This window comes from Tamandua tetradactyla, chromosome 13 (genome assembly GCF_023851605.1).
Source record: "Tamandua tetradactyla isolate mTamTet1 chromosome 13, mTamTet1.pri, whole genome shotgun sequence".
In the NCBI taxonomy this organism is placed as follows: domain Eukaryota; kingdom Metazoa; phylum Chordata; class Mammalia; order Pilosa; family Myrmecophagidae; genus Tamandua; species Tamandua tetradactyla.
Window position 1 is genome coordinate 63,024,294 of NC_135339.1, and position 27,231 is coordinate 63,051,524.

At 34.8% G+C, this 27,231-nt stretch overlaps 1 protein-coding gene across 23 annotated transcripts in view; it reads left to right on the forward strand.

Annotated features, from left to right (window-relative positions):
- BTRC (beta-transducin repeat containing E3 ubiquitin protein ligase) overlaps window positions 1-27,231 on the forward strand; it is a 265,091-nt gene that overhangs the window by 139,061 nt on the left and 98,799 nt on the right. For 17 of the 23 annotated variants that reach the window (XM_077125783.1, XM_077125773.1, XM_077125786.1 and 14 more), the window contains one exon: window positions 16,100-16,177. The exons of 3 other annotated variants lie outside the window; for them this stretch is intronic. In XM_077125783.1, the coding sequence (XP_076981898.1) occupies window positions 16,100-16,177 (78 nt within the window). Of the gene's footprint in view, window positions 1-4,058; window positions 4,402-16,099; window positions 16,178-27,231 lie in introns of those variants that run through there. 3 more of the 23 variants (XM_077125791.1, XM_077125790.1, XM_077125793.1) reach the window with 3 other exon arrangements.

Sequence of the window (27,231 nt, forward strand, 5' to 3'; positions counted from 1 at the left end):
TTTTATATAAACAGTTGGTTCTGTGTATCTTTTATTTTGTTTACTTTCTGTATGGGTTTAAAAACTAGGCCAGGAAAGATTCTAATAGGCTACACCATCAAAAATGCAGCCCAGGCAATTGGAGTTTTAATGACTTGCTGCCCACAAAAAAACCCTGACTAGCTTTATAATCAAATGTAAAATTCTTTGGAGGCATATTGAACCGAACTTAAAATTTTTTTTTGTCATGACTTACCTTCTTTGTAGTTCTTATGTTTCTTCCTTCTGTCCTCCAAAGATCTAAACCAGGAATTTACTAATTTTTTTCTTTGTTTTAGTCATTTGTATTCCAGAGAGCACAATAGGGAGAAGGATACAAGATTGATTTTTTATGTGTGTCCTCCTGAAAGCATAGTCAGGGCATGACTACTGGTGGGGGGGAGGGGGTCGTGCAGTACGTTTACAAAGCAATAGAAGCATGCAGCTAGTTTTCAGGCACAGGTTGGACTTTTGCAGGTCAAGGCAGACCAGACGAGTAGCTTATCTTGAGGGACGCAAGTAATAGACCAAATATAGAGCAGCTATTTCAGGAATCATGTAGGTCATTTAATTATCCATTATGATTGAGTGGCTAATGCTCTTTTGGCAATTACATGACCTCTGTTATTCTTGAAACCTTTCCAGGCCCTCGTGGGTCAAATGACCCACCAGTCAGTGCTCGCAGACTTCATTCCACTCAGAAGGAAAGGAGATGCTGGGAACCACTGGCATTTAGAAATGGCTATGCTTTCTTTACCAACCACTACCCAGAATGTCCTTTGTACTGCAATCAGTGATAGGCAACTGGCTTTGAAGTCAACTATTTCTTTATTGTCTGTAGGGAGCAAGACAGGTACATTGGTTTTCACAAGGGGGAATTGTGGAAAAACAAACTTTAATACCAAAGTTGATTATTATGTTATTCATAGGTTCTGTACTACAAGAACATGTACTGTGGTGGTCAAATTAATGTTTGATATCTGTCAAATCAATCATCCAGTACTGGACTTCAAAGTTAGTGATGAAGTTTTTTTCATTCCATATCACATACCATATCACAATATTGCTGTTGATGATGGATAGTAACAGATTTTAAAAGATCATTCATTAAAATCAGCCAAATTTAAATTTCAATGCTAAAATTTTAAAATGAAAAATATTTTAAAAAATATTTTTATTGATAAATCCTAACACACAAACATTCCATGCATGGTGCACAATCAGTGGCTCACAATATCATCATATAGTTGTGCATTCATCACCATGATAATTTTTTAGAACATTTGCATCACTACAGAAAAAGAAATAAAAAGTAAAAACTCATACATACCATGCCCCTTACCCCCCCTCTAAAATGAGTCATTAAATTTTAAAAGCCACTTCAAGATGCTGATCACAAAGAATAATTCTGGGATATCTGAATTGATATTTCTCACTTCTTTTTCCTTTAATCAACAAAGGATGATAAATATTTCCAAAGAAATCTTTGAATTCCTGGTACATGATAGCAAGCACTTGCTTTTTATAATCATGGTTACTTATAGGGTAATTCTGAGTAAAGAAAATATAGTAGGTGTCTTGTGACTCTTTACATTTGATTGAGAAGAGTCATGATATGGAAAGTAATGACAGCATAATCAAATTAGTTGTAAGATTGGTCAGAAATACATAAAATTCTGTACAGTTAGCAAAATGGAAGATTAGAGGTATACAATCATTCTTTAGTTTCCCAGTAATTTAACACCTTAGGCTTACAGGAGTAATTTTGTTAGAATAACTTCACCCCCCCTCAACACACACACCCTTAATAGTAGAAACCATTTGTATTGGCACATAGAAAGAAACAATCCCTTCTATTGGAGGAGAAGAGCATTATTGGGAAAAAGAACTTTCAAGGTGTTTTTTTTTCCCCTCTGGGACAAAGGAATTTCTATCTTCCCAAATAAATGTATTAAGCTATTTTTGATAGAACTCCAAGTTAATCTGTTTGGGTTTTTATATTCATTTTGTTGCTTGGTAATATTAACGTACAAACTGAAGACTTGAATTGGTGCTTACTTTGACACTTCGGAAGTAGAAGCCTTCTTAAATTTTAAATCCGTAAGCAGAGACTACCTTGGTTTCTGCTACTTAAGGACCTATAAGAATATGGTCAGTGTGAGTTATAATTTAAGCTGCTTTCACCTTAAAAACATATTTCCTTCATTGTAGTTTTCTGATTTCTAGTAGTAGAGATGAGCAGAAAATGAGGAAGCAGGATTTCTAGTAAAAGCAGAAGTTATAGTGTAACCTTCAAGTATCTAGAATAAGGAATATAGTATAACATTTTAAGAGGATAGCAAGGGAATAAAGTGTGATGCGTGGTTTTGAATTGATGTATTGCTATTCTTTAAGGCTTGCCCGTCAGGACCTGTGTTGGGCCATGATTTTCAGCCATGGGATCCAAAATCTATTGCGAAGAGATGGTATTTGTAATTTTTAAGATCTGAAATGTCATTAAGACTCTATAATTATTTTCATTCCAAAATGGGTAAATATTTGGAGATATTACAGTTTATGAACTTTAAAGGGATCTTAAATTTCTTTCAAGATATTGCTGAATTATAATAAAGTGGCAAGTCCAAATCAGGGAAGGTAACCCAGATAATGAAGGTCAGTCATTTAGCAAAACGAAAAGAATTTGGCGTATGTTCTAAGGGTTCTATAGTTCTCAACCCTATTTTGAGAAATAAAAAATCTCTACATAACTCATAAATCTATGAGTTACAAAATTACCAGATGTCCTTAAGAAGCAAATGTGTGCCTCTTAATTCACACAAAACTACATGCAAAGGATCTTTGAATAAAATATTGTATAAATGTCACAGCAAAGAAAATTGTGGCACAAAAGGATTTGACCTAAACACAGGATGGTAAGGGTTAAATCTTGAAGAGGGAAAAAAAATACAAGATTCATGCAGATTTAAAGGTAAATTACGCTGATTATATTTTTGTTCACATGATAGGTGAGCTTGGCTTTTTTTAAATGTATGTTACAGCCCAACTCCTCTTGGTGAATTTTTATTCATTGAACCTTGTTTATTTAGCTACTTTGTGTGTTGTCATTGTATTGTGAGCAGTGTGAAACATATTTAAACTTATTTATTTCTGAATTAGTAATAGTCTTCCTAGTTCTGTCAAGAAAAACAAAACCTACAGTAGTTTATAAATGCTCCCTTTGTAAGTCTATTAGGTTTTTCTTAATATTAAGCCACGTTGTTATAAATAGATGTGGTTTGGTGATTGCATTGGTATGTTAAGCAGAATAAAATGTAAAACATCTACTTGAAAGGGTAAGGTATGAAGTGTTTTTGTTTTGTTTTTTTAAATCAAGCCTTTTAGAGCCAAAAAACCTTTAGAGTTTAAATGGACTATTACTTCTGATGTGGAGCATATTAACATAATTACAAACTGTTTTATATACTCACAGTCATTGCTAAGTTGATGTTCAAACCTTTGATTAAGAAGTCACAAAGCTGAATGTGTTCAGACAGCTGTATAATCTCTCCTATTCACAAAACAGAGATAACTGGTTGCTTTTTTCTGTCCCTGTATTTATTGCTACAGATTTGTCCTTCTTCTATAGCTATATATATTTTTCTTTTGTAGCTATATTTAAAATATATTTTTTATTGAAAAATCTTCACACATATACAGTCCATACATAGTGTACAGTCAATGACTCACAATATCATCACATATTTGTGTACAATCAATGGCTTACAATATCATCACATAGTTGTGTATTCATAACCATGATCATTTTGAGAACATTTGCATCACACTAGAAAATAAAAAAAGAAAAAACTCATACACCCTGTACCCCTTACCCCTTCCTCTCAATGACCACTAGTATTTTAATTTACCCAATTTTTACCCTTTACCCCCATTATTTATTTATTTTTATCCTTATTTTTTATAGCTATGTTTTCAATGGTGCAATATTAAAATGCTGTATTTTTATGTATTCTGTAACTTGGCAAAGTTAGCAAAAGCAAGGCTGCTTCTTCAGGTCCTTGCCTTGTCACTCCCTGGTGCAACTTGTCTCTTAAGTCCTTATCAGAGTATCTCAGAGCTTAGTTGAGCTTGTTTATCTTAAGAGAGCAGGAGGCAGGCTTTTAGGGAGTAAGCTACATGTTCCACTGTAACAGGCACCAATGCTGTTTGACTTGAAAAACATTTGATCTCTTACATTAACAGCCCATGTCACTGTAAAAGGGACTACAGCCGGGCTGTTGTTCAGTTTTCTGTTATTTTAGCTTTAAAATAACTGTTAGTGCTGTTCCAAAATCTCCGTGTGTAAAACTATATTGGCTGTCCCCCCAGGACTCGTAAGTAAACAAGGTGATTTGTGTGGCCAGAGGGAGCATATTTTGTTAGCTTTGTTTTTAAATAAGAACCTTTGTATCTAAAAATGGTTTTGGTTTGATTTCAGATACTGTGTTGTAAGACTTTGCTTTTATAAATTTTCAAACCTATCATTATCTTAAAGCAGATTTTTGTTTTATTGTTAATGAGTTTGCTCAGTTACTATTGATTATGAACTGTCATTTTTCTTTAAAAAAGGAAGCTTTTCGTTTTCTCATGAAGCTTAACTTCAGAGATCCTGCACAATTCCCCCAAGTATAGCAGTTGAGAATGGGCAAGCAAGAATTTAAGGGGTATGTTTGTTAGACTTACATATTATTTGCTTTATTATAAAATATCCAGTTATTCATTTCTGTCCTGAGAGTGATTTGACAGTTGGAATCAGTTGGCAATTAAAGAATAGAAAATAAAATTTGTAAAATAAGGTTGGTGTTCTCTTCCACTTTAAGAATACCTCTTCTTATACTAGTGGTAGAATGGCAGTTTATTAGAGTAGTGGTGGAATGGCAGCATGTAATTCTAATCCTCCCTTTCTTCTTTTCTCTATATATCTATTTATTTTTAAGAACCTTGTGTGTTTTCCCAAATACAAATTCTTTTCTGATATGATTCAACAACTACTTGGCCACCCAGCACTTGCTTTGAATTTTTAGCCTAAAATATATACATCAGTCAGCACAAGCATAATTGGTTGAAAGGCAGCCATCTATCTGGGGAGTTCTTCTAAATACTAAATGTGTCATGTGCTTTGACATGGCATATCTGTACTGACTCTGAATACAGAAAGCACTTTCTACATTAGCTGTGTGTGTTAAAATAGTAGTGTGTTTTAAGAATGTGTGCTGTGCAAATTCTGGCCTGTGAGGTAATGACAAGTGTTTGCCTGCATAGACAATATATTTTTCCCCCTGAGATCCCCACACACCTAGTTTCCCTCAAGCTCATCATCTCTGTCAGGTTAATCAATAGGCACCGTATGGCAGAGGGTCAGTAATCAGTGTCATCGTGCCTTTAAATCGTGTTGAAAATTTGCTTAAAGCCTGGGCCAATTAACATCGAGATGATGAATGGATGGGAAGATGGGAAGAGCCTGACGCTCAGGGGCTTTGTGAGGAGGAGATGCTCAGCTGTTGAGCAGCAGACACCAGCGAATAAAATCAGCCATTCATGTGAGCTCAGTCCACCCACTCTTAATGATAATGTCAATCTAGCAAAATATATACACATTGGAGTTGTCATGAGTTCATAAATCAAAGGAGTTTGTCAAAGGCATTCAGATTAACGAGGCAGCAGCAATAACAAGTCAAATTTGCATAGAGAATTGCTCGAATCTCAGTAAATTATGATCCTGTTTTTCATTTGATTATTTGCTAATGTCTCAAGAGGGAGAATGATTATATTAGCATGCAAAATCTACTCCAGAAGTAGAAATCTGAGGTATAGAAGACCAGCACACATGACAATTAATCAGTTTCTGCATACTAGCATAAATGCACAAGGCCCAGAAATGAACTTCTTTTTTATTATTATTTCTCCTTGCTACTGATCCAAATGGTTCAGCTTGACAGAGACTTTATATTGCTTTAACAGTGTTCTGAATTGTGCCTGCAGGCAAGACATAGTTATGCAGCTATAACCAACCTATCCATCTGCCAACCAGATTGGAATTCTCCTATCCAAGGCTTCCATTAACCCCCACTGACAGCTCCAAACAGGATTAAGAATTTGGAAGCATAAAAAATAGTTGTTCTTTGAAAATATATACAATCTCTGTATTTGGAGAAAGGCTGCATCTGTAGTGTTTTATAATTAGTCTTGGACAATGTAGTAGGGTGAAAAACTTACTTGGCAGGGTTTTTTTGTTGTTTTTTTTTTCTTTTTCTAGTTCCACCATAGGAAGTAGGTATAGTTACTAATGAAAATCCTATCTATTTGGTTGTCGCAGAGAGTGCTTTCCATTATATTTGGTTCCTAACACTGTCCTTGAACTAGGTGTATAACTAGAAAATATCACTTTTGAAAGCTTTACATGGAGTATCATGTTGAAATTTAGCAGTATAGGAAGTCTTTGATGTTGTTGTAACTTAATAACATATGTTAGCTGATAAACATGGTGGATAAACAATGCAATGAAAACATACTAGAGAATGTAATTTCATGAGGATACTTCAGTCCTTCCCTAAAACTAGCCTTGAATGGGATTCTTCAATCAGCTTCTGGGCTTGAATGACCCAGGTTTTCCCCATTGTGTGCTAAAAGGGTTCATTAAAAATTGTGTACATATTCCCCATATACACGATGTTTGATTTATGTCACCTTTCATAAGAATTTGAATGATTTTATCCATGTAGCTAAATTACCTTTTAACCTTGTAGAAGAATTCTTTCTATTTTTTTATATCCTTTTTTTGGGGAGGGGCGCATGGTCCAGGAATCAAACCCCGGTTTCCTGCATGGAAGGCGAGCATTCTACCACTAAACCACTCTATTTTTTTAAATTACAAATTATATATTTGGAGGCTATAATTTGCCCCAAATCACAAAATAAGATAATGGGAAAAATATTAATCCAATTACTGACTTACCAGTCAAGTCCTCTATGTGATATTTGCAGTTAGTTACTAGAAATTGGTCTCAAGATATTCTCTGAGTGGGTTGTCATTCAGCATGATGATTGAATGATTCCTTTCTTTAAATGTTTTCAAAATCAGAGCGTTTAATTCACACAATCTACCTACTTTGCTAAAATGATATAATTTTACTAGTTACAGAGTTCTTTGAACTCTCCCAATGAAGAATGTGCCGTAGGAGGAAGATGTTACTCCTGGTTTTAGAGCTGCTTATTTTACTCAAAACAGATGTCTGTTCAGCTAGGCACAGGCCCTGTTGTAATATCCAACCTTGAGGAAAATGCTTAGTCAAAGATTTTTATAAGTCATTATTAGTGGCTGACTTTTTCATCAATGTGTAAATTAGTATGTTTTTTACTTGATTATATAATCAGCTCTTAATTATCCGTGTCAACAGGAGTTGTGTGTTTGAATAGATAACTGAAAACAGTAAATAAGCCACTTACTAGTTTGTGAAGGATATCATCCCATCCATGAACCTGCTGTGCTACCATCAAAACCTTTTTTATTTCTTGTTTTTGCACACCAAAAAAACAAAACAAAAAAAAACAGCAAAAACTCTGAAATGTTAGAAATTCTGTTTTTCTCCAGAAGAACTTTTCTCTGTAAATCAAGGATCAGGAAACATTTTCTGTAAAGGGCTACAGAGGATATATTTTAGACTTTGTGGGCCATACAATCTCATACTCTTTTGTGACTCAGCTCTGCCATTGTAGCACAAAAACAGCCATAGATAAAAGATTAATGAATGGGCATGGCTGTATCCCAATAAAATTTTATTTACAAAAACATGCAGTGGAACCAGTTTCCAACTCTTCCTGAAACATGCAGTGGACCAGAGTCTCCCAACTCTTCTTGATCATTCTAGCATTATGAGTAAGTAGGATAGTAGAATTGTAGTTCACCTGTCATGTCGGAATTTCTCTGCCATGAAAATTATTTTTAAGCTAGCTGGACAGCATGGGTATAGGGTTCCAGTTGTTTATTAAACAGCTATTATCTGTATTTTAAGTAGTGTGTTGGCAGGTAGAGGGAGCTATGAAGACTTTGCTGATAAGCTTTCAACCTTATGGGTAGTTGAGAGTAACAAGCTAAAAATCATCTAATTAAGTGCCCAATTGTGTGGATCAAGAAAAAAGTGTTGAATGAGTTTCTAGTAGAAAAAGATGGAGTAGTTGTATGGTTTCTTAAAGAAGCTGTTTGTTGAAGCTCATTTTAAAAATGGAAAGGCCTAGTGTAAACTACGGACTATAGCTAATACTACATAATATTTTCTTATCAGTTGTAACAAAGGCACCACATGAATACAAAATGTTAAAAATAGGGGTGGGCATAAGAGAATTCTGTATTAGTGCATGAGCTTTCTGTAAATCTACAGTTTTAACCAAAAAAAGAAGAATGAATAGGACTTGGATAGATTAAATAATCTTCTTGTAATTTATTATTGTTGAGTGAACAGGACCAGCATTAAGTATTCTTCCAGTCTGAAAGTTTCATGATCACATCACATGATTGTGAGACTGCGAAGAAACTAGATTAACCAATGTAGAATATGTATGTTGAGGGAAATAACTTGATGTAATATAGCAGAAAATCCTGGAAGGCCCTGAAAACCAGGCCTAGAACTTTCTTGATTGCATAGAAACAAAAGGGCCACTAAAAGTTTTTGAGAAAAATACCACAAAGAACCACTGAAAGTTTTTGAGGAACATGCCACTCTAAGAGGAGTATTTAAAAAAGATTAATCTGGGTTCACAGGTGGTTCGGTGGTAGAATGCTCGCCTTCCATGTGAGAGACTCGAGTTCAATTCTAGGACCATGAACTGCCCCACTCCCACCCCCCAAAAGATTAATCTGTCAATAATAGTACACAATCCAACAACATTTTAAGAACTAACATTGTGTTCTCCAGCCGTGTACCTAGCCCCTGAAATATAAAGACAAAAAAAGAAACTGGTCCTGCCTGAGGGAATTTGTAGTCTAGGGTGGGGGTGGAAATATGTCTATTTATGTGTGCAATATAAAGAATAAGTGCCAAATTGAAAATCAAAATAAAATGCTTAGTTTCAGAGTGGTTAATTTCACTTTGGGGTTGGTAGACAAGGTAAACATAGACTTCTCAGAGAAGGTATCATTTTGGCTGACTCTTGAATCAGGATAAAGAGATTGAGAAGAAAGGTTATTTCACGTTGAGGGAATACAATTAGCAAAAGCATGGGGATGAGAGAGGCTTTTCTTATTTTGGAGAATGATAAATAATGTCATGTCAATGGTGCACAGACTTTGACTGAAAGGTAAGTTGGCCAGTTTGTGGATACTATAAGAAGCTTGAACTTATCCTGTAGGTATCAGGGGGCTATAAAAAGCTTTTGAGCAGAGGTGTCAGAAAGCTAAAAAGGGTTTTTGAGCAGGGGAGAAACATGATGGACCTCTTTTTAGAAAGATTCTGACAGTAGCGTATAGAATAGATCACCTGTAGATTTAGGCAAGGATATCAGGCCGTCTCAATAGTAATAGCACTGCTAAGAGGTGCTGGGGGTCTGGACTGGAGTAGAGACAGTGAAAACCCAAAGGTAGGGTCAGATCTATTAAAATAGATGCTTCAAGGAAAATTTGAAGACTTGAGCTTGGCTAGATATGGTCAAAGAAAAAAACAGTTCTAAGTCAAATGACCCTGAGGAATTAAGTCTAGGATAAAAAAAGAAAAGTTGAGAGGGAAAGAGCTGACCTAGAACAGGTGAGAATGGTGAAAGAGTGGTTTAAATGTGGATATGCTGATTTTGAGACAATTTATGTTTGTCATCTGAATACTTTTTTTGATGTGATCATGTCTTTTTATTAAAAACACCACCCCAGGATACTTCTGGAAATAGTTTATCTAAAATAGTCTCTGAGATCCACTGTCATGAGCTTTAGTAATAATTTCATTTATTTGACTTTTTTCTACCCAATCCACTGCAGGTGTTACTACCTGAATGCTTTCAAGCTGTCAGTGATAGTTTTATTTTACCCTTTTTAATTCTAAACTAGTAAGTGCTAGACTAAGAGAGAAATATTTGAGTTCATATAAATCGTAGCAAGTTATGTAGTATACTTTTCAGTAGTATTTTAATATAATGTTACTGTTTGTAGAATGTTGTTTCTTGAAGACTAAAAATACATTATGTAGATCTATACATTACTATACATTACTATAGTGAAACATTCCGTACATTACTATACATTACTATAGTGAAACATTCCGTCTGAGTATTGTGAATTAGTTGCTCAGAGCAGTCAAATTTTTTTTTAGTTATTGCATTGTGGTAGAATATGATCTTTAATTAAATTTAATGGCATTTCCCCCCTAAATTTATTTTATGCTTATCTGCCTTTTTTCTGTTTTCTAACATTTTATCTTAAATTTAATCTATTATCATTTTTATTTTGACATAATTTCAGATTTACTGAAAAGTAAATAGAACTGTACAAAGAATCCCCTTATGCCCTTCATGCAGATTCACCAAATGTTTATGTTACCATGTTTGATTTATCTGTTTACACACATACACACACACACACACACACACATCCATTTACACATTTTTTCTGAACCAGTTGAAATTTAGTTACAGAATAATGTCTTTTCACCCCTACATGTTTCCTAAAAACAAAGACTTATCTTTTAAATAACGATTGTGCAAATTATCAAAATTAGGAAACGGAATGGATAAACAAACCATAGTCCATCCATATAGTAGAATAATACTCAGCAATAAAAAGAAAAGAACTACTGATATATACAACAATGTTAATGCCTCTCAAATGCATAATACAAAGTTGAAAAAACCAGACTGAAAACACTACATACTATTTAATTCCATTTATATGATAGTCTAGAAAAGACAAAATTATCAGGACAAAGAAAAAAATAGATCAGTAGTTGGCTAGTGGGGAGAGGGGTTTCTATAAAGGGGCAGTGTAAGGGAATTTGAGGGGTTTAGTAGTGTTCTCTAGAGAAACAGAACAAACAAGAGATACCTGTAAATATGAGATTTATAAAGGTGTCTCACGTAACCATGGGAATGGAAGAGTCTGAAATCTGCAGTGCAGGCTGGGAAGCTGGCAGCTCTGATAAAGCATCTGGACAAACTCCACAGGAGAGGCTCACTGGCTGAAGAAGCAGTGAAAAAGTCTCCGGCCTTCCATAAACATCTTCGGCTGATTGGATTATTTCATTGGTGGGAGGCAGGCTTTAGTTGATCCCAGATATAATCAGCCACAGATGCAACCAACTGACTGATGATTTAATACACCAGTCTTCCAGTTTATCAACTAGTCATGAAATATCCTTGCAGCAATGGTCAGGCCAGTACTTGCCTGACCAGACAACAGGGCGTCACCACCTGGCCAAGTTGCCACCAGAACCTATCATAAGGGGTAATGGAGCTGTTGAATATATTGATTGTGGTGGTTGTTACACAACTGAATGCGTTTATCAAAACTCACAGACCTATACACCAAAGAGAGAGTGAATTTTTATGCATATACATTTTTTAAGTGGGGGGGGATAAAAAATTAACATTGATACAATATTATTAGCTGATCTGTAGACCTTATTCAAATGTTACCAGGTGTCCCAATAATGTACTTTATGGGAAAAGAAACGTCAGTTTACAAGTTGCATGTATTCAGTTGCATCTTTCTTTAGTTTCTTTTCATCTGAAACAATTTCTGAGTCTTTCCATTTCATGACCTTGACATTTTTATTAAGTACAGACTAGTAGTTCTATAGAATGTCTCTCACTTTTTGGACTGGTCTGGTATTTCCTTATGAGTAGATTTAGATTATGTGTTTTTGGCAAGGATACTTCAGAAGTGATGGTGTGCTTTTCTTAATGCATCATATCCACAGGCACGTGATGTTTGTGGTGTCTGCCAGATTTCTCTACTGAAGCTACTATTTTTCCCTTTGAATTAAGTATCTTATGGAGAAATATTTTGAGATTATAGGATATAACTGTCCTATTATTCATCAAATCTTCATCCACTAATTTTAGCCTCCATTGATAATTCTTGTTTACAGTAGTTACCCTTAGAGTTTATTGGCCATTATTTAGCTTGATAATCTCGAGCAATTGTGATTACTGCTTATTGGGATGCCTCCCAGTTAAAAATGCAAGGAATAACTCTGCTTCTGAGCTCTCCTGGGTGGTGTTGAGGATCACACACAGGCTTTGAGGACTATTGAGGGTGACTATTTAGGTACACATGACTATTTCATCATCCCTCTCCCCCTTCAAGACTGTAGAGTTATTCATCCCTTATTCACTGGCTTTCCTCTTAACTTTGTTCCTTGCTCCTGAAATCATGACTATTTTCAAGTCCCTACTTCCCTTTTATGTAACAACATACACACGTTGATTTGATTTAATTTCTCATGGGGGATGATCCTGAATAAAAGACTTGGGTTAATCTGGCAAAAAATCACAAGCTATAAGAAACAATATTTTTTGTTTTTTTTTCTCTTTTTCCTGTTTGTTAAGAGTTTTTCTTTTTAACAGAGGAAACTGTTTGCCCTGATGGTGTAGAAAGCGGAAAGGAGCTCTTCCACACAGCTCTATGTTCTGCTCTCCTATAGCTATTACCCTTTAGCTCCCTCAACCTTTTCATACCTTAGACATTCTCCTACTATCCCACCCAATAGTTACCATCAAAATCAGATAGAGTGTCAGGAGGACAAAAGTTTAGGATTTGGGCTAGATAGTTACCTCTCATCCTATTAGATTCAGATCACTATTTTTCACTTGGCAATTTGGTATAGAGGAGTTTAGTATCAATTTTGTTTTAGCCCAAGTACCTATGGAATGAAAATGTGATATCATGTCTTCAGTATAACAAATTTCCACTAAAAAGTAATTAGGCTTCCAAGTTGATTGTAATGTTATTTCAACAGAACATGATAAATTTTGAAATATAGAGGATCTTACATTGAAGGAAACAGGTTTAGATGATCTGCTTTGGTATTTTTTTTTTTTTTATTAATTAAGAAAAAGAATTAACAAAACAATTAGAAATCATTCCAATCTACATGTACAATCAGTAATTCTTAATAACATCACATAGTTGCATATTCATCATTTCTTAGTACATTTGCATCGATTTAGAAAAAGAAATAAAAAGACAACAGAATAAGAATTAAAGCAATAATAGAAAGAAAAAAAAACAAAAAAAACAAAAACAAAAAACCTATACCTCACATGCAGCTTCATTCAGTGTTTTAACATAATTGCATTACAATTGGGTAGTATTGTGCTGTCCATTTCTGAGTTTTTATATCCAGTCCCGTTGTACAGTCTGTATCCCTTCATCTCCAATTATCCCTTCTCTTTTTTTTTTTTTAATTAACAGAAAAAAAGAAATTAACCCAACATTTAGAGATCATACCATTCTACACATGCAATCATTAATTCTTAACATCATCACATAGCTGCATGATCATCATTTCTTAGTACATTTGCATTGGTTTAGAAGAACTAGCAACATAACCGAAAAAGATATAGAATGTTAATATAGAGAAAAAAATAAAAGTAATAATAGTAAAATCAAAACAAAACAACACAAGACAAAACAAAAACCTATAGCTCAGATGCAGCTTCATTCAGTGTTTTAACATGATTACTTTACAATTAGGTATTATTGTGCTGTCCATTTTTGAGTTTTTGTATCTAGTCCTGTTGCACAGTCTGTATCCCTTCAGCTTCAATTACCCATTGTCTTACCCTGTTTCTAACTCCTGCTGAACTCTGTTACCAATGACATATTTCAAGTTTATTCTCGAATGTCCGTTCACATCAGTGGGACCATACAGTATTTGTCCTTTAGTTTTTGGCTGGATTCACTCAGCATAATATTCTCTAGGTCCATCCATGTTATTACATGGTTCATAAGTTTATCTTGTCTTAAAGCTGCATAATATTCCATCGTATGTATATACCACAGTTTGTTTAGCCACTCTTCTGTTGATGGAGATTTTGGCTGTTTCCATCTCTTTGCAATTGTAAATAATGCTGCTATAAACATTGGTGTGCAAATGTCCGTTTGTGTCTTTGCCCTTAAGTCCTTTGAGTAGATACCTAGCAATGGTATTGCTGGGTTGTATGGCAATTCTATATTCAGCTTTTTGAGGAACCGCCAAACTGCCTTCCACAGTGGTTGCACCATTTGACATTCCCACCAGCAGTGGATAAGTGTGCCTCTTTCTCCACATCCTCTCCAGCACTTGTCATTTTCTGTTTTGTTGATAATGGCCATTCTGGTGGGTGTGAGATGATATCTCATTGTGGTTTTGATTTGCATTTCTCTAATGGCCAGTGCTTTGGTATTTTGTTTAAAGGAGAATGGAACTTTGTGGCCTAGAGAATAGTTAATTGCAAATTATAAATTTATATAATTGACTACTGGCTTAAGTTTTTATTATAGAAGACATTTTTTTCTTTTTTTATTTTGTGTTTTTTTTGTCTTTATTTTATTATAGAAGACATTTACTTTGACATTTAAAACATTGATCTATATTTTTTTAGAAAATCAAGTATACAAATTTATCTTATAGGCTTAATGTTGCCCTTTCCCCTTCTTTATGTGAGTCTCTTATCAATGTTGTGTTTTGGTAGTTTTTTCCTTTGGAATGCTTTATCGTCATTATCTTGAACCAAATCCCACCCCACCCCACTTACCTTTTATAGTTGTCTCCATTCCTTTTCTTCAGAATGGTGAGAAAAAGCAGTTAGAATCTGAAGTTCTTGAATCCTTGTCCCTTATTTGTAATGTAGCATGTTTTATCTTCTATGTCTTAATTTTAGGGACCTTTACCTTAAAAGTAATCATTGCAGGTTTAAAATATCAGTACACTAATCTCAAGTAAAACCTCATATGAGAGTGCCCAAAAGGAACACTTTGGGGTATTGGCCTCTCAGATATTTAAAGATGACCCACAAGGCAAACAAATGTTAGCCAGAGGTGCAAGAATCTTAGAATGATACTATATACGTTTTACTCTTAAGTATCTTTTAAAAATGTGAATATTTAATATGTAAAAAGGCAAAAAAAGTGTAACATATATAGGTTTACACCTACACAATAGTGACTCTTTAATGATTTCATTCTTATATAAAACTTTTCAGATAAAACATATGTTGGAAAAAATTTCTGGATCTAAAGACAAAGTAACTCCTAATTAGAATGCAATAAATAAGATGTATAAACTGCAAGATTATGAATGTTAATGTTAAAAACGTAGTGTTGGAAATTATAACCCAAATAATATGAAATTTGGCTTTTCTATATTTGTCATACAGAGAGTAATTTCCATGTGTTAACTAGCAGATTTTTAGTACTTTTGAACTCGCTTTTATAATAGGATTGTTTTTTCACTTCTTCTTAGGTATTTAAAAATCCCACTGGCATTTAGGCATCTTCTAGTTGCCTTTCAGCTGACAGTGACAAGGAATGGACCTTAATTCTAAACCACTGATAAATTGTTATTATTTTGATCTAAGTACTATGCTATTTTTGTTGAAGAAAATTAAATCTGCAAAGAGGAAGAAGAGAAAACAACTCAATAAAGAATTACTTTTTTAGGATTCAGGCTTGGAGCTCTGTAGGAAATAATCAGTTGAAAACTAATTATTTAAAACAGAGAAGGTTATAATCCTGGTTTTAGTTGTCATCAGCTAAGTATGAACCAGAGCCTTCTTGTGTCCAGTGTCAACCTGCATTTTCAAAGGGTGTTAAACCAGACTTCAAATGAATGTGATCTGCTGGGCAGTGCTTAAACATAGATGTAATACAGTTCACCCTGATCCCTGCATACATTTATTTATATACATGGGCATATGTTTTCTTTTGTATAAGTGTATGTCTGTATGTATATAAATCTTCAAATGAATAAATACATAAATCTACATGGTGTTCTAGCTTACAGAATTAGAGATGTAATTCACTTTACTCCCACAGAATAAGATTGAAGATAATGAGAACTGAATTAAAGCTTACTTTCTTTCACAGAATTCCTCAGAGAGAGAAGACTGTAATAATGGCGAACCCCCTAGGAAGATAATACCAGAGAAGAATTCACTTAGACAGGTATGAAATTCAGTCTTACTTAAAAAAAAAAAAAAACTACGAACAACAAAACAAAAGATAGGAAACCCTCGATTTTCCATTCTTTTAGGCACTGGAGCTTAAATTAAGAGCACTCTGAAGTTGGTCTGGCCATAGTTATCAATTTCAGTTAAGTAACATTGTTTTCCCAATTATTTAAAAAACTATCCTCAGTCCACAAGTACAGGACAGTCAATTGCTTATGTGTAGTGAAAACAAAATGAAAGGTTTTTTCTTTAGGAAAAAATAGCTTTAAATGCTTCTTAAGTGCAGATGGTAAAATAGTTGACTTTAAACCATATTTTTCTCATAAGATTCTTTATACAGTCTTAAAAAATGAGTAATCAAAACAGATTTGCCTGTAATAAAATTAGTTCCTTTTAGTTTTGAGCAGCATTTTGCTCTCTTTTTCTAGAAGTAAAGGTTATTCTTGATGCCACTTAAATTTTTTTACTTACCACTCTGCCCCCGCACCCAACAGATAACACATTTTACTTGTGAAAGTTCAATTCCAGCGTGCCCTCTTCTTAAAAAATTAGTTTCCAAAAGCATTTGGTTGAAAGTTTTACTTTTCTCACTGCCTGTACCAACCTCTAACATCTTCCATTACCACTGGCAACAAAAAGAAGTTTGCCCGAAAAGAGGTATGTCACTTACTCATCTTCAATATAGAATTGGGTTAGATTGGATAAGATGACCCCAGCAGCAGTAAAAATAATTTTAACTTACGCATTTATGGCATTGTTTTAGGAAAAATGGGAAGAGAGCTTAAAATTATTGAGCACCCACCATGAACCTGGCAGTTATTTCATTTAATCCTTACAATAACCCTGTAAAGTAGTTAGATATGATTTCTAATGTATGGATGAGAAAAGTGGAATCTTGACGAGATTAGATGACTTCCCTAGCAGACCATTGGTTTGAATCCCAGAGCTCAGTGTTGCCATAGTATTTCTACTTCTTCCTTCTGACTCCAGTTTACATACTCTGTTAATTTAGGGGGAAAAGTGCTTGAAACCATGGTGCACTTTTTATGTGTGTGTTAAATTATTTTGGATGGGCACTTCTTTTTTTTATATAAGTAATTGTTTAGTAAATACAATTAAATCCTGTTTAGGAAGCTTTGTTAAAAAAAATTCAGTAATTAATATTGAGACAATACAGTCCTAACTATTTGGAGAGAAACACCTGATCTGTAATGTAAACCTAAGCAAATAAAGCAGTACTGAATAAGATAAATTTGGAGGTAGAAACAACTGTCAGAAAACAATGACACGACAAAAAGTTTTGGCAACTTTATTTAAGCTAACAAACGAATTTTCACTCTGCAAAGTTATAAATTAATTTTAATAGGCTGATCCAGATGGTCCATTTGGAAAATGGATAGTCTGATCTGTTGAAAATTAAACTAAATTTATCTCTCTCATACTTCAAACTGAAGCAAGAAAGAGAATCGTGCCTATTAAGTCCAGCACATACAGATGGACCAGCAGGTCACACATGGGACTAATCTGATTCATTTTAAAAATAAATGCATACATTATTGAATCACTTTCTACTTACAAGATCTGTTGTGTGCAGTACTGAAAGAGATTTAATGTTTGTTTGTTTGTTTTTTTCACTGCTGTTTTAGCAGGTTCTCCTCACCCCTCCACTTTAATTTAACAACTAGTGTTCCAAAATGATTTTTCTAATATCTGTCGTTCAGCGTTGAGATCCAAGCTCTAGAGATTAATTAGGTCATGAGGCTTCCCCCCTCCCTTCTTTGTAAAGGTTTTTATATCCATTGTCTTTGTGAAGAGCATGAACTCAGTGTTCTTGGAAAGAGAAATGGCCTTTAGAAACAGGAAAGTAGGAGATCCTCCTGGGGCTCTCAGAGTCTTTTAGCTTCTGGGTGTTTTAACAGCCCCATGAATGTAGATTTGTAAATTTATTGCAGTGCCATCTGGTTTTTTGCTTGAACCAGATTACTGTTGGCTTGTGTATGTCTATTGTGGTGGTCACTCCCTAGGAGCTTGCCCTCTCAATCTTAGGGAAGAGTGATGAATAGCAGGGGTCAATAGAAGCTAGTCACAGGGCAGCTGTCCAGGACTGCCCTGAACTTGATTACCCCACTGCCGATTTTTTTTAAGGTAGGATGTAATATATAAGCTGTTTAAAATCCTCTTTATTTTGTTGCATGTGACAATAATGAAGTGCCCCTTTGTGTTGTTTTTGTTTGTTTTTGTTTTTGTAATCAAGTTCTGTAGATAAAAAGATGTCAGAGTTGCCTTATACCTAGTGTTGCTGAATATAGGATTTGAATCATGTAGGTCAATCCCTTAAGATTCTTTCACAGACTTTTCTAATGAGATTTCAGGAGCACTTTCACCATTGATTATAAAACTCACAGTTATGTTCTAACAGTTTAGTTTTGTTTTAAACTAATATTGTTTACATATATTATTCCAAAGTAGGAATTGTTGATAGGACATGGTCACCACATGTTAATTTGGAGAGCTATTTAAATATGGAAGAAATTGAAAAAGGGTATTCATTACAATTCCTACAAACATTGAAAGGAAAACAAGGGAATATTATGAATAACTCTATGCCAGAAATCAGACGACTTACATGAAATGAACAAAATTCTTTTAAAAACACAACTTACAACACTAACACAAGGTGAAATAAGAAAATCTGAGTAAACCTGTCTATTAAAGAAATAGAATTCATTATCAGAAGGACTATATTGTTTCACGGGTGAATTCTGTCAAATATTTATGGAAGAAATAACCAATTGTTTGCAAACTTTTAGAAAACAGAGAAGGAAACAACACTTACTGGCTTGTATTCTGAGACCAGCATAAGCACATACAGACTTGACAAAGACATTACCAGAAAACAAAAATATTGAAGGAAAATGTCAGGAGACACCTCCTCTTTGTGTCACTAAATCATTTTGTATACCTCCTTTTTCCATTTCATTTCCAATATCAGAAGGAGGCAGAGTTGGGGTATGTGTGTGTGTGTGGGGGGGGGGTGGAGTGGGGAAGAAGAGTAGTATATCCTTTTTAAAAGTTAATTTTCTTAGTATCAGAATAATCTTCTCTCCTCTTGGCATTAAGTATAAATTTTTATTTAAGAGGTATACAAAGTAGCTACAGTTGCCTTTCTACCTTTACTCCTAAAAGAAGCCAAGGAAATCATAACCACTGTTTTCGTTGCTTTTATCCATATCTGCAAACAAGGGCAAAAGCCTGGAAGGAGACATGAAAGTACTCATTACGTTTTGAAAATGTAGCCTTACAACATGCAACTCCTTTGCTTCACATTGGTGCTAATAGGATCTGTCAGCCCTGCCTTTCTCTGTAATTGAGTAAATTGTGACTGCTGTCTAAGCCTTTCCCCATCCCCCATTCCCTTTGTGTATGTGTCCACTTACCATCCTGAGAACGTGGGCAGTGATAAATAAAGCATTGAGTAGAGCTCTCTCAACTCTTTGAAAGCAGCATGATGCCAGCCCTCTAGTTATATTTAAGTGTTTACGTTTTTCTGTACTCTTTCTCTTGTGTAGCTGGAACCCTGGGGATGCAAAGCCATGAGAGAGGCCAAGAAGCTAACAAAGTAGCTGTCTCCCTTGTTAGCTTGTTCCTTTATTCTTTAAAAACAAGATAAAAACCATCTGGCTCAGGGCATTACATTTTCCTCCCCCATGCACCTCTATAGATGGAGACTTCACCTGCAGTGAGGGTTTACATTGATTAGGGAGGGAGCAGTAATTCAAGCTTCCATCCTCTTCAAGGATACTTTGCAGTCTTTAAAGGTGCTGACCCACTGAGTTAAACTGTCAAGGGAGGATAAAAAAGTATCTTCATCCCAGGAGGTAACAGCTGCCAGGTTTTCAACACCTTGCACGCTGCTGGAAAAATGTCACATTTGTCAGCAGAAAGAAAAATGACTCTGTTGTCATCTTTTCTGTTAATGACTGGGCCTTATAAAAGGAACTATATAAGCCTTTTAGAAGGAATAAGTTGCTGTTTTCCTTGCTCATCATCCCACCCCCCCCAAATTCTAAGCGTTGTTCCAAGCATTGCCTTAGAGCAGCTCCACAAAAAGTAGCAGTGAATAACTTAAAGTTAAAACAGACCAGTATAAGATTGAAAGTCTGATGGGCATAGCTTTTTTATACAGTTGGATGAGTAGGAGAAAAAGCATATTACTGACACAGAAAATAACATTATAGTGTGTATTAAACAACAGCAACAACGAAGTCATTCATAAGCCAGTGATCTGAGAGAAAACATACTGTATTTTTGCTCTTTGGAGGACAATTTGTTTTCAGGAAACATCCAGATGGGTAAATACCACGACACTTCTGTTTTCAAGAGAGCTGCTTCTTTTTCTTCCTTAAAAAAAAAGAACAGAAAAGGAAAAAAAAAAACCCCACAGAATTTCATTTAATAGCTCTGTAATGTTTGTATATGATGGCATTCCCTTCTTTCTGATTTGATTGATGAGAAAAAAGGTTTAATGAAGTCCCTGATACCCATGCAGGCAGCCTTTTTTTTTTTCCTATTTGTTTTAGGTTAGTCATTTTAATTGTATTGAGTAATTAGAAGGTACACACAGCCAAGGGAGCTTTGTTCTGATAATTGCTCAAGAAAACATATTCCCTATCTTCATTGCTTTGTGTTAAGACACTTCTCCCTCTAGTGGCAACAGTAAGCAATTTGGTTTGGCAGTAGATAAGGTGTAATTGCAATATTACAAACTATGCTTAAGGGACTATCTTGTAAATTGTAAATACTTCAGTTTAGGGTTTGTCATTATTTCATTATATATGTGTGTTTTTCCCCATATGAAACTTCCTACCCTTTTTTTCTTTCCCCCTGAAGTACTTTGGGCTTCAGAAGGGAAAAAAAATAGCCTGAGATATTTATTTAAAAAAAAAAAATCACAGTGCATCCTGGGTAATGTTTTGCAGCTTGACTTAATTTTAGTCATTTGTTTTAATTACCTGTTTATAAAAATGCTTTTGCATTTGTAGACATTATTTAATTCTTTGGAAGAAGCACCTCATTTGAAATAAATAAATAAACAGGACTTATTTTAAATGGTCCATGTAAAAAAACCTTAAAGGTAATTAATGTAGGTCTCTTAAGTAAGACAAAAGTGATCTTTCTAAAGTCTGATGAAGTGATTTGTTTATATAACTTCCCACTTCTATTGAATTCATCAGAGTCTAATAACTTTTTTTAAAAAACAACATGGTTTGGCAATTTGTGCCTAGCTACAAAAACCTTTGTTCAAAAAGAAGCAATTTAATAACTAGCTTTCTTAAAATTACTTTGAGGAAAGAAGACTGTATAGGGGGTTGGTGTTTTGTTTTATTTTTATTTCAGTGTAATCATTCTTTGATAAATTGTGTAATCACTGACTTAGCAGAAAAAATATTATTGAACTCCTGGGTTGCAGTGGCCATAAAAAGTGTATTTTCATATAGAGACTTAGATACTGTGAATAAATTATAAAGGAAACAGCTTATATACTGGTCGAGGTCCGTATGGGCCCAATTCATTTTGTGTTCAGTGCTTAATCTGGTTGTACCATTAAAAACAAAAAAGGAAAAGGAAAAAAAAGTCTATTGTGTCCAGCTGCATGAGTCCTAAAAAAAATCTGCCCTAAGAACAACATGGAATGAGTTCAGAAACGGCTTTGCATCTATTGAACAAAATTCAGAAGCATCTGTGTGGCATTTTTAAAGCCCGGTTCCAGCTTCCCTAGAATGTCGCTTTGTGAGTTTGCTTTTTCTATAACATATTCTTGCTCAGGACATGACTGGATGTTACCATTTATCTGAAGGTCCCTATTCCTCCACCCCCTATCCCCCCAATCACTAACCATTTTCATTATACTATATCTTGTTTTGCTATAGGGCTGCTGAACAGATTTCTGAAGCAGTTTTTTGCAAGGTTAAAAGAATGCAGCCTGGTAACAAGTTTGTGTCATTTTAAATATATACCTTCTAGTAAATAAGGAGAAGTCTGGCAATCAATCCCTTTTAGTGTGTTATATGTTTCACCTGACAACTAAACCGTCTATTGATTAGCCATTACTTTGTTAGATAATCCTATGTCATTGAATCCATTGTAAAAAATTAAACTCTTTAAAATGTTTTACCCTAGCAGCAGTGTGAAAATTGAAAACTTGTTCAGAATTACAGCCTGCTTTCACAAAGAAGGTAGTTTTCAGCAAAGCTTCTTACTAGTTTATGCTTATGTGCTTTATATGCAATATAAAAACGTATTAAAGTACTCCAACGCAAAACTCTCTGCCTCTGGTTCGGCAATGAAGCTACCTTTACAAACAATGCATGGGGACGGAATCTTTCTTGCCTGTAGCTATTGTATTTACTAGTTTGATTTCAACTCATGAGTCTCATAACAGTAAAATATTGAATTTACTTAGTCTTTTTATTCCAAAGTGGTCCAAAGACTGTGACTAGTTTTAGTTCACTGATGTATGTGACTTCCTTGAGAAATAAACAAAATCATAATCATATACCCATTTTACAGATGGGACCTCTAGAAAATAAAGGCACATATATAGCCTTATGCTGGAAATCCTAGAGCCTGGAGCAGGTTTCCTGAATCTATCTAATGTTCCCCTCAACAAATTATACTTGTTTTAGGGAGGAGGGCACACTGGTGGAGAAAACAAATTAGTTTTTGTACCTGCCATAACTTAATTTTCCTTGAGAACAGCATATTTCTCTTTACTAGACAAATCTCTATAATATTTATTTTCCCTAAAATTTTAGCTTCATGCTCATTCTATTTTTATTGAAATAAAATTTTCATAGAGTGAAATACAGAGATATTAATTGCATAAATCAACAAATTTTTGATAAATCTGTACATTCGTATAAACCATAACCCAAGTCAAGTTATAGAACATTTTTATTACCCAAGGAAGTTCACGTGGGCTCCTTACCAGTGAGTCTTCCCACCCCCATGAATCAAACACTGATCAGCTTTCTGTTACTATAGATTACAGTTGCCTTTTCTGGAATTTCATTTAAATGGAATCATACATTTTTGGGGGTCTAACTTCTTTCAGTCAGCATAAGGATGTTGTTAATGTGTATCAATAGTTTAATTTCCTTTTATTCCATTGAATTAAAATACTGTAGTTTTCCATTCGCTTTTTGACAGACACCTGAGCTAATTCCCTTTTTTATCATTGTGAATGAAGTTGCTCTGAATATTCTTGTATAAAGCTTTTTGGTGAGACTATGTTTTCATTTCTGGGAGTGTAATGATTGGGCAGGATAGGTTTGTGGTTAATTCTTTTTAACTGCCAAACAGTGTTCCGAGGTGGTTAGACTATTGTACACTCCCACCAGTAATGTATGAGAGTTCTGGTTGCTCTGCTTCCTCACCAACGTTTGATGTTATCAGTCTTTTAAATTTTAGATATTTTTTGTAGGTATGTGTGTTGTCTCGTAGTTTTAATTTGTGTTTCCTTGTTAGCTAATAGTGTCTAGTACTGTTCCTATGCTTATTGACTGTTCAGATATTTTCTTTTGTGAAGTCTTTTAAATTTTTAGCTATTTTCAAAAATTGTGTTTTGTCTTTTTATTATTCAGTTTTACAATATAGTTGAGTTCTAGATGCCAGTCCTTTGCCAGATACATATATTCTGAAATTTTCTTACGATCTGTGCCTTTCCTAAATGTTAATAGCTTGTGAAGACTTTAATTTTGCCCATAGAGTTCCTTTGATGCCTCTGTCAAAAATGATTTGACCATATAAGGGTGTGGTACTCTTTTATTTTTTGTATTCTATGTGGTGGGGTCACATTTCATTATTTTTCCATGTGCGTATCCCATGATTATAGCACCATTTGTGGAATTTTTGTTTGTTTGTTTTTTGTTTGATTTGCTTGTTTGTTTGTTTTGGGGGACGTGCATAGACTAGGAATTGAACCCAGATCTCCCACATGGCAGTCGAGAATTCTACCACTGAACTACCTTTGCACCCCTATTTTTAAGCTCTGTTCTTTTCTATTGTTCTAGTTGTTTGTCCTTACACCAAATACCCCATTGTCTTGATTATTGTGGTTTTATATATAGAATTGTTAAGTTTTGAAATCGGGTACTTTGAGTCATTCCTGTTTTCATTTTTAATGTTGCTTTGGCTCTTGTAAGTACTTTGCATTTCTTTATAAATTTTAGAATCAATTTTCAATTTTTCAGTTTCTATTTTAAAAGCCTGTAGGTTAAAAAATTTTTTTTAGCTTTTTATTTTTAAGTAATTCAGAAGTTATAGGACATATTGTAAAGGTTCCTAGATTGTAAGCTCTTACTATAACAGTCACATCTATTCCAGAGTTGTTACAGTTATTTCTAAATTCTGAGATTCTCTTTGTGTATAACTGGGTCATTCCCTGAAACTTCAGGTATTTGTATGATACCCGAGACTCTTACTTAGAGCTCTGAAGCTATGAAAGTCAGCATTATTCCTTATAGCAACTGTTAAAAAAATAGGAAAAGCAATCAGGCTTCAACTAGAGATAAGAATGAAGCTAATGTGAATAGGTAAATTAGAATAACAGGTAAAGGATGTTATGGTTTATATTTTAAAACTTCAGTTTCTGTGTGAGAGCAAATGAAGAGATGTTTATTTGGTACAGAAATCATATTTTGGATAGCATATTATCTAATTTAACTGAGATCAGTTTATTCAAGCACCATAACTACATAGAATCTTGAATAGGGAATGAGAACTTATTGGTTTGTACAGGTTGGTATGAAGCCCTAATACATCCCAGAGTAATTTGGGCAGAGAATAAAAAAGTATTTGCAAAGTTCCCTTGGCAGACTGGGGAGAAAAGAGGAAATATTAAACTTCCCAATCTTGAGAAATTCCTAATATTCTCGCAAGCAGTGGGGACAACCAATTCAATAGGCTAAGTCCTTGATCTTTGGGCTTGCCCCTATAAAACTTATTCCTGCAAAGAAGCAGCTAAGCCTACTTATAATTATACGTAAGAGTCACCCCCCAGAGAATCTCTTTTGTTGCTCAAATGTGGCCTTTCTCTCTCTCTAAGCCAACGTGGTAGGTGAACTAACTGCCCTTCCCCATATGCGGGACTTGACTCCTAGGGGTGTAATATCTCCCTGGCAATGTGGGCTAAGACTCCAATATGAGCCAGGACCCAACATCATGGGAATGAGAAAGTCTTCTTGACCAAAAGGGGGAAGAGAGAAATGAGGCAAAGTAGTTTCAATGGCTGAGAGATTTCAGAGTCGAGAGGTTATCCAGAGGTTATTCTTATACATAATATAGCTATCCCTTTTTAGTTTCTGGTGCATTGGAGTGGCTAGAGGAAAGTACCTGAAATGATTGAACTGTGTTCTAGTAGCCTTGACTAGACTTTATAGCTTTTACAATGTGACTATGTGATTGTGAAAACCTTATGCTCCCTTTATCCAGGGTATGGACAGATAAGTAAAAAAGTAAGGACAAAAAAATATATAAACAATGTGGGGTGAGGCTAAGGGGTTAAAAAAATTGGATAGATTACAATACTTGTGGTCAGTGAGAAGGAGGGGTAAGGAAGGAGTGTGGGATGTATGGGTTTTTTCTTTTTTTTTCTGGAATGATGTGAATGTTCTAAAAATTGATCGTGGTGGTAAATACACAACTATGTGATGAAATTGTAACCCATTGATTGTACAATATGGTTGGGCTTATGTACATAAAGATATCTCAATAAAAATATTAAAAAGGAAAACTTACAGGACAGTTGCAAAAACAGAACGAACTCCTTCCTGGTATGATTCTGTCCTGCGCAACTGTTCTTTGCAACACTGGTTGTCTATCTCCATCCTTCTTCTCTACCACTTAAGCATGTGCCACCACCCCATGGAAGATTCGACGGACATGGACATGAGCCCCTGAGGCCCCAGAACTATCTTTTCTGTTGTGTGCTAAAGGCCGACAAAGATTATCACTCTAAGGTGGGTAATGATGAAAATGAGCACCAGTTATCTTTAAGAACAGTCAGTTTAGGGGCTGGTGCAAAGGATGAATTGCACATTGTTGAAGCAGAGGCAATGGATTATGAAGGCAGTCCAATTAAAGTAACACTGGCAACTTTGAAAATGTCTGTACAGCCAATGGTTTCCCTTGGAGGCTTTGAAATAACACTACATGTAGTCTTACTGTTGAAGTGTGGTTCAGGGCCTGTGCATGTTAGTGGACAGCACTTCATAGCTGTGGAGGAAGATGCAGAGTCAGAGATGAAGAAGATGATGATGTGAAACTCTTAGGTATATATGGAAAGCTATCTGCCCCTGGAAGTTGTAGCAGTGTTCCATAGAAAAAAGTAAAATTGCTGCTGATGAAGATGAAAATGATGATAATGAAGATGAAGAAGATGATGATGATAATTTTGATGATGAGGAAATAGAAGAAAAACCCCAGTGAAGAAATCCATATGAGGCACTCCAGTGAAAAATGCCTTTTTTCCTGTCTTGCCAGATCCCATCTAGGATACTATATTACATTTAATTGTCATTATCTCTTTTCTTTTTAGAACTTATTTAAAAAAAAAAAATTTTTTTTTTGCATGGGCAGGCACCGGGAATCAAACCTGGGTCTCTGGCTTGGCAGGTGAGAACTCTGCCTCCTGAGCCACCATAGTCTGCCCTATTTTAAGATATTGTTTTTAACTTATTTTTTATTGATAATTTATATATTATATATTCACATGCCATGTAATCATCCAAAGTATACAATCAGTGATTCACAGTATCATCATATAGCTGTGCATTTATCCACAATCAACGTTTTTTTTTCTTTTTTGTGTGAAAAATAGCATCTATACAAAAAAGCAATATATTTCAAAGCACATCCCAACAATTAGTTTGTAGAACAGATTTCAGAGATTGGTATGGGTTATAATTCTACATTTTTAGTTTTTCACCACTAGTTATCCAAGACACTGGAAATATCAAGGTGGTGCAAGGGTAGTTCAGTGGTAGAATT